The sequence below is a fragment of the Coregonus clupeaformis genome, chromosome 35, assembly GCF_020615455.1.
Source record: "Coregonus clupeaformis isolate EN_2021a chromosome 35, ASM2061545v1, whole genome shotgun sequence".
In the NCBI taxonomy this organism is placed as follows: domain Eukaryota; kingdom Metazoa; phylum Chordata; class Actinopteri; order Salmoniformes; family Salmonidae; genus Coregonus; species Coregonus clupeaformis.
In genome coordinates, this window is record NC_059226.1 from 34,729,229 (window position 1) to 34,740,455 (window position 11,227).

The 11,227-nt window shown below is 46.5% G+C and overlaps 1 protein-coding gene across 1 annotated transcript in view; it reads right to left on the minus strand.

The window, feature by feature from the left end:
- Positions 1-11,227, minus strand: part of LOC121551511 (protein sidekick-2-like) — a 274,719-nt gene that overhangs the window by 37,446 nt on the left and 226,046 nt on the right. The window contains exons 20-25 of the mRNA XM_041864208.2: positions 10,876-10,974; positions 10,402-10,593; positions 8,384-8,505; positions 7,980-8,089; positions 1,886-2,036; positions 309-546 (exon numbers count right to left, since the gene is read on the minus strand). Coding sequence (XP_041720142.2) covers positions 309-546; positions 1,886-2,036; positions 7,980-8,089; positions 8,384-8,505; positions 10,402-10,593; positions 10,876-10,974 — 912 coding nt within the window. The remainder of the gene's footprint in view (positions 1-308; positions 547-1,885; positions 2,037-7,979; positions 8,090-8,383; positions 8,506-10,401; positions 10,594-10,875; positions 10,975-11,227) is intronic.

Here is an 11,227-nt window from a genome sequence, read left to right on the forward strand (position 1 = left end):
CTGTGTGTTCAGTATGAGTGTGTTAGCTGTCTTCTAAGTCTTACTAGACTCCCTGGTTCTGCCCTGGTCAGGCTGACTCCAGTGTGTGTGTGTGTGTGTGTGTGTGTGTGTGTGTGTGTGTGTGTGTGTGTGTGTGTGTGTGTGTGGGTGTGTGTGTGTGTGTGTTGAGGTGTGTGTTGAGGTGCGTGTTGAGTTGTGTTTTGAGGTGTGTGTTGAGGTGCGTGTTGAGTTGTGTTTTGAGTTGTGTGTTGAGGTGTGTGTTTAGCATACATGTAAGTGTGTTAAGCTGTGTGTCTCCCCAGTCTTACCAGACTCCCTGGTCCTCCCGTGGACAGGCTGGCTCCAGGGCCCAGACCCCATGCCATTGATGGCCTGAACCCTGACCTCGTACTCTGTCCACTCCTCCAGGTCCTCGATGGTAAACTCCTTCTCCAGCCGGTCACTGATGACATGGGATAGGACCCCTCCCTTAGATGGCGCTCTGGAGTACTGCACCCGGTAACCCACCAACTCCTGGTCCCCATTGTACTCCCACTCTGGAAGAGGCTGGAGAGAGAGAGGCTATGATACACACTGACTGACTGACTGAGAGACAGAGAGAGACAGACTGACTGACAGAGAGACTGAGACTGAGATAGAGAGAGACAGAGACTGACTGATAGAGAAACAGAGAAACAGAGAGAGAGAGAGACTGACTGACAGAGAAACAGAGAAACAGAGAGAGAGAGAGACTGACTGACAGAGAGACAGAGAGACAGAGAAACAGAGAGAGAGAGACTGGCTGACAGAGAGACAGAGATACAGAGATACAGAGAGAGAGATACAAAGAGAGAGAGAGAGATACAGAGGTACAGAGAGAGAGAGATACAGAGAGAGAGAGATAGATACAGAGGTACAGAGAGAGAGAGAGAGAGAGAGAGAGAGATACAGAGAGACAGAGAGACAGAGAGACAGAGAGACAGAGAGAGAGAGAGAGATACAGAGATACAGAGAGAGAGAGAGAGAGAGAGAGAGAGAGAGACAGAGAGAGAGAGATTGTGTATGAATGTCTGTTTAAATTAGTTTCATTTTTTAAACTTCATTGTGGATCTTTTATTCCTTCTTGATCATAGTGCATGCAGCTTACAAACAGACAGACAGAAGCACAGATAGGGGGGACCACGGGGGGGTGAATATTGGGAGGGGAGCCGCTTTTGTTATCATCAACCAGGCTACTTATTGTTCCCTCGTCAGTGATCCTCTGCGGTATTGAAACTAGGCTGAACTAGGGTCATTTCATGACTCTCTTTTTAACAGCTTAATTGGCCTACTTACCCCCTTTTCTATCGAGTGTAGCCTATTCCTCACATTACAAAGAACAGACCGTTGCAACACGCAAAGGTTTTGGGCGCTGCCGGGTGGCTGTTTATTGAATGCAACAATGTTGCAGAAATGACCGTAGCCAGTAGAAATAGTATCGTGTTACTTTGTTGCCTTTTCTGTAGCTGGGTTCTTGATAATTTGCTGTGTGTCTTGAAATCAATAGAATAAGACAGTGTTTTAGGTTTTCAGTTTGAATGCTCCTTTCAGTGGACTTATAGCGACTTTATATTCGACTGAAATTAATTTAGAAGTTGTGTAGCTAAAGGAAATATGGTGCGACTCAATGTTTTTCTGAAGGCAAAATGAACAGCATCGGTTGTATTGAAGGCAGTGGGGGCTGTAGCTCCTGTAGAGGTTGTCTAGACTACAGGAGCATGATACGCCATGGTTGTGGGTTCGATAAAATAATGTATGCACTAACTGTAAGTCGCTCTGGGTAAGAGTGTCTGCTAAATGACTAAAATGTAAATGTAAATGTGTTCCATTGTGCCCTTATGAGGAAAACAATCTAGTCAGGACCCACCACCCATCGGAGCCAGAGGCTGCTCTCTGAGGCTGTTCGGAGGGTGACGTTGTAGGGGGAAATATCTGGAGGCGCCTGCAGGGTCTGGATCTTCCTGGAGGGCTGGCTCGGAGGACTGGTCCCCACTATGTTCACCTGGCGCATGCGGAACCTACAGGGGAGGACAGACAGGAAGGTATGGATGTCATCATGGGTTTGAAAGGATGTTCTGGTAAAAGCAATGTTTAGAACATAGGGTTGGGGTCCAATCCCATTTCAATTCAGTCAATTCAGAGGGTATGGACTTTTCTACTCATGAATTGAATATTGATCCTGTTGTGGCATAATTGGGGTGAGCTGTTATAACTTCTCAAGGGTTATGATATTGTTCTGTGTTGGACTGTGACGTTATGCCTTTCATAGACTCCTGGTATGTCGGCACCCTAACACAAGACCATTGTGTTCTGGAACTGTTGCTTGTATAAATAACTGTTGTGTAACAATATGATTGTATTATTACCTCCCACTATATGACATGGAACCATTTACTCTGGGAGCTCCTTCCCTGACTGCGATCAGAGAGGGATCTACCTTGCAGCTGCTAGTATGCATTAAAATATTCACTATTATGCCATAGAATTAGTCTCTGCCTAATCCTTGGATCGAGTTTTCCACAACAATCCCTTTGACGTGGAACAGAGCCCAACTCTAATGGGTTGTTTTGTGTGGTCAGTATGTGACTACCAGTATAACTATGTGTTTACCAGATGTACAGTAGGGTTAGGTACCAGTCGTAGCTGTATTAGTGATGTTCTACTGTACCTGTAGGAGGTGTAGGGTTAGGTACAGTAGGGGAAAAAAGTATTTAGTCAGCCACCAATTGTGCAAGTTCTCCCACTTAAAAAGATGAGAGAGGCCTGTAATTTTCATCATAGGTACACATCAACTATGACAGACAAATTGAGAAAAAAAATCCTGAAAATCACATTGTAGGATTTTTTATGAATTTATTTGCAAATTATGGTGGAAAATAAGTATTTGGTCACCTACAAACAAGCAAGATTTCTGGCTCTCACAGACCTGTAACTTCTTCTTTAAGAGGCTCCTCTGTCCTCCACTCGTTACCTGTATTAATGGCACCTGTTTGAAAATGTTATCAGTATAAAAGACACCTGTCCACAACCTCAAACAGTCACACTCCAAACTCCACTATGGCCAAGACCAAAGAGCTGTCACAGGACACCAGAAACAAAATTGTAGACCTGCACCAGGCTGGGGAAGACTGAATCTGCAATAGGTAAGCAGCTTGGTTTGAAGAAATCAACTGTGGGAGCAATTATTAGGGAAATGGAAGACATACAAGACCACTGATAATCTCCCTTGATCTGGGGCTCCACGCAAGATCTCACCCCGTGGGGTCAAAATGATCACAAGAACGGTGAGCAAAGATCCCAGAACCACACGGGGGGACCTAGTGAATGACCTGCAGAGAGCTGGGACCAAAGTAAAAAAGCCTACCATCAGTAACACACTACGCCGCCAGGGACTCAAATCCTGCAGTGCCAGACGTGTCCCGCTGCTTAAGCCAGTACATGTCCAGGCCCGTCTGAAGTTTGCTAGAGTGCATTTGGATGATCCAGAAGAGGATTGGGAGAATGTCATATGGTCAGATGAAACCAAAATATAACTTTTTGGTAAAAACTAAACTCGTCGTGTTTGGAGGACAAAGAATGCTGAGTTGCATCCAAAGAACACCATACCTACTGTGAATCATGGGGGTGGAAACATCATGCTTTGGGGCTGTTTTTCTGCAAAGGGACCAGAACGACTGATCCGTGTAAAGGAAAGAATGAATGGGGCCATGTATCGTGAGATTTTGAGTGAAAACCTCCTTCCATCAGCAAGGGCATTGAAGATGAAACGTGGCTGGGTCTTTCAGCATGACAATGATCCCAAACACACAGCCCGGGCAACGAAGGAGTGGCTTCGTAAGAAGCATTTCAAGGTCCTGGAGTGGCCTAGCCAGTCTCCAGATCTCAACCCCATAGAAAATCTTTGGAGGGAGTTGAAAGTCTGTGTTGCCCAGTGACAGCCCCAAAACATCACTGCTCTAGAGGAGATCTGCATGGAGGAATGGGCCAAAATACCAGCAACAGTGTGTGAAAACCTTGTGAAGTCTTACAGAAAACGTTTGACCTGTGTCATTGCCAACAAAGGGTATATAACAAAGTATTGAGAAACTTTTGTTATTGACCAAATACTTATTTTCCACCATAATTTGCAAATAAATTCGTAAAAAATCCTACAATGTGATTTTCTGGAAAAAATATTCTCATTTTGTCTGTCATAGTTGACGTGTACCTATGATGAAAATTACAGGCCTCTCTCATCTTTTAAGTGTGAGAACTTGCACAATTGGTGGCTGACTAAATAATTTTTTCCCCCACTGTACCTGTCGTAGCTGTATTAGTGATGTTCTACTGTACCTGTACCAGGTGTAGGGTTAGGTACCTGTCATAGCTGTATTAGTGATGTTCTACTGTACCTGTACCAGGTGTAGGGTTAGATACCTGTCATAGCTGTATTTGTGATGTTCTACTGTACCTGTAGGAGGTGTAAGGTTAGGTACCTGTCGTAGCTGTATTAGTGATGTTCTACTGTACCTGTACCAGGTGTAGGGTTAGGTACCTGTCGTAGCTGTATTGGTGATGTTCTACTGTACCTGTAGGAGGTGTAGGGTTAGGTACCTGTCGTAGCTGTATTAGTGATGTTCTACTGTACCTGTACCAGGTGTAAGGTTAGGTACCTGTCATATCTGTATTAGTGATGTTCTACTGTACCTGTAGGAGGTGTAGGGTTAGGTACCTGTCGTAGCTGTATTAGTGATGTTCTACTGTACCTGTACCAGGTGTAGGGTTAGGTACCTGTCGTAGCTGTATTGGTGATGTTCTACTGTACCTGTAGGAGGTGTAGGGTTAGGTACCTGTGTAGCTGTATTAGTGATGTTCTACTGTACCTGTACCAGGTGTAGGGTTAGGTACCTGTCGTAGCTGTATTGGTGATGTTCTACTTACCTGTAGGAGGTGTAAGGTTAGGTACCTGTCATAGGTATTAGTGATGTTCTACTGTACCTGTAGGAGGTGTAAGGTTAGGCTGTCGTAGCTGTATTGGTGATGTTCTACTCTACCTGTAGCAGGTGTAAGGTTAGGTACCTGTCATAGCTGTATTAGTGATGTTCTACTATACCTGTAGGGAGGTGTAGGGTTAGGTACCTGTTGTAGCTGTATTAGTGATGTTCTACTGTACCTGTAGCAGGTGTAGGGTTAGGTACCTGTCGTAGCTGTATTAGTGATGTTCTACTGTACCTGTAGCAGGTGTAGGGTTAGAGTACCTGTGGTTCGTACCTGTCGTAGCTGTATTGGTGATGTTCTACTGTACCTGTACAGGTGTAGGGTTATGTACCTGTCGTAGCTGTATTGGTGATGTTCTACTGTACCTGTAGGAGGTGTAGGGTTAGGTACCTGCCGTAGCTGTATTAGTGATGTTCTACTGTACCTGTACCAGGTGTAAGGTTAGGTACCTGGCTTAGCTGTATTAGTGATGTTCTACTCTACCTGTAGCAGGTGTAGGGTTAGGTACCTGCCGTAGCTGTATTAGTGATGTTCTACTCTACCTGTACCAGGTGTAGGGTTAGGTACCTGTCGTAGCTGTATTAGTGATGTTCTACTGTACCTGTACCAGGTGTAGGGTTAGGTACCTGTCGTAGCTGTATTAGTGATGTTCTACTGTACCTGTACCAGGTGTAGGGTTAGGTACCTGTCGTAGCTGTATTGGTGATGTTCTACTGTACCTGTAGGAGGTGTAGGGTTAGGTACCTGTCGTAGCTGTATTAGTGATGTTCTACTGTACCTGTACCAGGTGTAGGGTTAGGTACCTGTCGTAGCTGTATTGGTGATGTTCTACTCTACCTGTAGGAGGTGTAAGGTTAGGTACCTGTCATAGCGGTATTAGTGATGTTCTACTGTACCTGTAGGAGGTGTAAGGTTAGGTACCTGTTGTAGCTGTATTGGTGATGTTCTACTGTACCTGTAGCAGGTGTAGTGTTAGGTACCTGTCGTAGCTGTATTAGTGATGTTCTGCTATACCTGTAGCAGGTGTAGGGTTAGGTACCTGTAGGGTTAGGTACCTGTCGTAGCTGTATTAGTGAAGTTCTGCTGTACCTGTAGCAGGTGTAGGGTTAGGTACCTGTCATAGCTGTATTAGTGATGTTCTACTGTACCTGTAGGAGGTGTAGGGTTAGGTACCTGTCGTAGCTGTATTAGTGATGTTCTACTGTACCTGTACCAGGTGTAGGGTTAGGTACCTGGCTTAGCTGTATTAGTGATGTTCTACTCTACCTGTAGCAGGTGTAGGGTTAGGTACCTGTAGGGTTAGGTACATGTCGTAGCTGTATTAGCGATGTTCTGCTGTACCTGTAGCAGGTGTAGGGTTAGGTACCTGTAGGGTTAGGTACCTGTCGTAGCTGTATTAGTGATGTTCTACTCTACCTGTAGCAGGTGTAGGGTTAGGTACCTGTCATAGCTGTATTAGTGATGTTCTACTGTACCTGTAGGAGGTGTAGGGTTAGGTACCTGTAGGGTTAGGTACCTGTCGTAGCTGTATTAGTGATGTTCTACTCTACCTGTAGCAGGTGTAGGGTTAGGTACCTGTCGTAGCTGTATTAGTGATGTTCTACTGTACCTGTAGCAGGTGTAGGGTTAGGTACCTGTCATAGCTGTATTAGTGATGTTCTACTGTACCTGTAGGAGGTGTAGGGTTAGGTACCTGGAGTCTTAGCTGTATTAGTGATGTTCTACTCTACCTGTACCAGGTGTAGGGTTAGGTACCTGTCGTAGCTGTATTGGTGATGTTCTACTGTACCTGTAGCAGGTGTAGGGTTAGGTACCTGTCGTAGCTGTATTAGTGATGTTCTACTGTACCTGTACCAGGTGTAGGGTTAGGTACCTGTCGTAGCTGTATTGGTGATGTTCTACTGTACCTGTAGGAGGTGTAAGGTTAGGTACCTGTCGTAGCTGTATTGGTGATGTTCTACTGTACCTGTACCAGGTGTAGGGTTAGGTACCTGTCGTAGCTGTATTAGTGATGTTCTACTGTACCTGTACCAGGTGTAGGGTTAGGTACCTGTCGTAGCTGTATTGGTGATGTTCTACTGTACCTGTAGGAGGTGTAAGGTTGCAGTACCTGTAGGGTTAGGTACCTGTCGTAGCTGTATTAGTGATGTTCTACTCTACCTGTACCAGGTGTAGGGTTAGGTACCTGTCATAGCTGTTGGTGATGTTCTACTGTACCTGTACCAGGTGTAGGGTTAGGTACCTGTCGTAGCTGTATTGGTGATGTTCTACTGTACCTGTAGGAGGTGTAAGGTTAGGTACCTGTCGTAGCTGTATTAGTGATGTTCTACTGTACCTGTAGGAAGTGTAGGGTTAGGTACCTGTCGTAGCTGTATTAGTGATGTTCCACTCTACCTGTACCAGGTGTAGGGTTAGGTACCTGTCATAGCTGTATTAGTGATGTTCTACTGTACATGTACCAGGTGTAGTGTTAGGTACCTGTCGTAGCTGTATTGGTGATGTTCTACTGTACCTGTAGGAGGTGTAAGGTTAGGTACCTGTCGTAGCTGTATTAGTGATGTTCTACTGTACCTGTAGGAGGTGTAGGGTTAGGTACCTGTCGTAGCTGTATTAGTGATGTTCTACTCTACCTGTACCAGGTGTAGGGTTATGTACCTGTCATAGCTGTATTAGTGATGTTCTACTGTACCTGTAGGAGGTGTAGGGTTAGGTACCTGTCGTAGCTGTATTAGTGATGTTCTACTGTACCTGTACCAGGTGTAGGGTTAGGTACCTGTCGTAGCTGTATTAGTGATGTTCTACTGTACCTGTACCAGGTGTAGGGTTAGGTACCTGTCGTAGCTGTATTAGTGATGTTCTACTGTACCTGTACCAGGTGTAGGGTTAGGTACCTGTTGTAGCTGTATTAGTGATGTTCTACTGTACCTGTACCAGGTGTAGGGTTAGGTACCTGTCATAGCTGTATTAGTGATGTTCTACTGTACCTGTAGGAGGTGTAGGGGTTCAGGTCCAGGACCTCCAGGGAGCGGGCATCAGGCTCGTTGGGCAACTGGTGGACCATCACCCACTCCTCATTCTCCCCGATTATACCAATCTAGAGAGAGAGGGAGAGAGGGGGGAGAGGGAGGGGGCAGATTGAGATAGAGAGAGGAGGAAGAAGAGAGAGAGGGATGGGGGTATTGAGGGGGGAGAGGGAGAGGGGGGGTGGAGATATATATAGAGCGAGAGCGAGAGAGCGAGAGAGAGAGAGAGAGAGAGAGAGAGAGAGAGAGAGAGAGCGGGAGAGAAAGAGAGACTAAGATTTTTTTAAATTCACTTAAGGTTTAATTGATTGATTGCTTGTCTGCTTGCTTGCTTGATTGATTGATTGATTGGATGTGTCTCTCACCTGTGCTTCGACCTGCCAGCGTGAGATGGATGTCTTGCCATCGTAGCCAGGTTTAAACTGCAGGGCCACAGAGCGGGGGCCGATGTTGGAGATGGCTATGTTGGTGGGGGGGCCCGGCATCTCTGCATACGGAGGAGGAGAGACACAGTGAGATATTGTCACGATCGTCTAAGGAGGAGGACCAATGCGCAGCGTTGAAGGTGAACATATTTATATTTATTAGAGTATGATCACACGATCAAAACAACAGACGAAAACGTGATGTCTCTGGTTACATAAACAAACCAAATAAGAACAAGAAACCACAAACACAAAGGGAAAGATAGACAGTTTAAATATGGCTCCCAATCAGAGACAACCAGCTGACACTCGTTGCCTCTGATTGGGAGTCACTCAGGCCAACCTAGAAATACAAACTAGAACATAAACAAATGAACACTCACACCCTGGCTCAACATACTAGAGTCCCCAGAGCCAGGGCGTGACAGATATGGGATGGAGATAATGGAGGAGAGACACAGTGAGATCAGGGATGGAGATAATGGAGAGACACAGTGAGATCTGAGATGGAGATAATGGTGGAGAGACAGAGTGAGATCAGGGGTGGAGATAATGGTGGAGAGACACAGTGAGATCAGGGATGGAGATAATGGTGGAGAGACACAGTGAGATCAGGGATGGAGATAATGGAGAGACACAATGAGATCAGGGATGGATATAATGGTGGAGAGACACAGTGAGATCAGGGATGGAGATAATGGAGAGACACAGTGAGATCAGGGATGGAGATAATGGTGGAGAGACACAGTGAGATCAGGGATGGAGGTAATGGAGGAGAGCTAGCCAATGAGAGTGGTGGATATGGGAACAGAGTGACTGGATTGTAGAGAGGAGAAAGCTTCCACCTGATTTGGCGAGGTGCAGGCTGGAGCAACATCCAACTTAGGAGGGGAACAGAAGGAGCTCAACCAACCTGAGTTGTTGTTTACCAACAATCATAAGAGCATTTGGAGGGAAAAGACGAGACTCTCAATGGGGTTAGGGAACGGCTGGGGTTAGGGAATGGCTGGGGTTAGAGAATGGCTGGGGTTAGAGAATGGCTGGGGTTAGAGAATGGCTTGGGTTAGGGGACTGCTGGGGTTAGGGAATGGCTGGGGTTAGAGAATGGCTGGGGTTAGAGAATGGCTGGGGTTAGGAAATGGCTGGGGTTAGGGAATGGCTGGGGTTAGGGAATGGCTGGGTTTAGAGAATGGCTGGGGTTAGAGAATGGCTGGGGTTAGGGAATGGCTGGCGTTGGAGAATGTCTGGGGTTTGGGAATGGCCGGGGTTAGAGAATGGCTGGTGTTAGAGAATGGCTGGAGTTAGGGGACTGATGTTAGGGAATGGCTGGGGTTAGGGAATGGCTGGGGTTAGAGAATGGCTGGGGTTAGGGAATGGCTGGGGTTAGGGAATGGCTGGGGTTAGGGAATGGATGGGATTAGGGAATGGCTGGGGTTAGAGAATGGCTGGGGTTAGGGAATGGCTGGGGTTAGGGAATGGCTGGGGTTAGGGAATGGATGGGATTAGGGAATGGCTGGGGTTAGAGAATGGCTGGGGTTAGGGAATGGATGGGGTTGGGAATGGATGGGGATTAGGGAATGGCTGGGGTTAGGGTTAGGGATGGGGTTAGGGGGATGGGGTTAGGGTTAGGGGCAGGGTTAGGGGGACGTTAGGGTTGGGGACTGGGTCAGGGGTTAGGGGACTGGGTCAGGTTAGGGGGACTGGGTCAGGGTTAGGGGACTGGGTCAGGTTAGGGGACGGTCAGGTTAGGGACTGGGAGGTTAGGGGACTGGGTCAGGGTTAGGGGACTGGAATTAGGGTTAGGGGGTAGGTACTAACCTGGGGTAGGGTTAGGGGGAGGTACTAACCTTTGGGAGGGTTAGGGGGAGGTACTAACCTGGGGGTAGGGTTTGGTACTAACCTTGGGTTAGAGTTAGGGGGAGGTACTAACCTGGGGTAGGGATAGGGGAGGTACTAACCTGGGGGTACACCAGATGATATAGTAGAAGAAGACAGTTGACCCTGTCCCTTGGAGGTCATCCCAGCCACCTGGATGGTGTAGGTGGTGAGGGCGGTCAGCCCGGTGACCCGGTACTCCTGGGTCAGGTTAGGGAGGTAGTGGGTGACCCGGGTGTTAGTCCGGTTAAACTCCTCCCATGAGATACGGTAGCCTGTAGGGGAGGGACAGCACAGCTGGTTAGACTGATACAGAGGACAAATGGAAATAGAATAGAAGCCAATAGAATGGAATAGAATAGATATGTATTGTCCATTTGCACAGAAATTGATACTTTTGATACCACACTACCCAACCAAACACACCACACATTCAACAAACAGGGTGAACCACAGAGTATGCCTACAGTAGGCCTAGTTATCTGGGAGGACTCTTCTCGTTGGGGTCTTTCCAGAGAAGGTTAGGGTTACATACTCTACTATACTAGGTACAGTACCTGTGAGGACTCCGTTCTTCTCGTTGGGGTCTTTCCAGCTGACCTTCAGAGATGTGTCCAGGATCTCTGTAAAGCTCAGGTGACCAACGGCACCAGGCGCTGGACACACACACACAAGGCAAGGACTATACAGTGAGTGTCTGGTATGTTTAGTGCACAAGTATCATATACTTTACAGTAGTACCATATACTTTACAGTAGTGCCATATACTTTACAGCAGTACCATATACTTTACAGTAGTACCATCTACTTTACAGTAGTATCATATACTTTACATCAGTACCATATACTTTACAGTAGTAACATATACTTTACAGTAGTACCATATATTTACAGTAGTATATTGTGTCT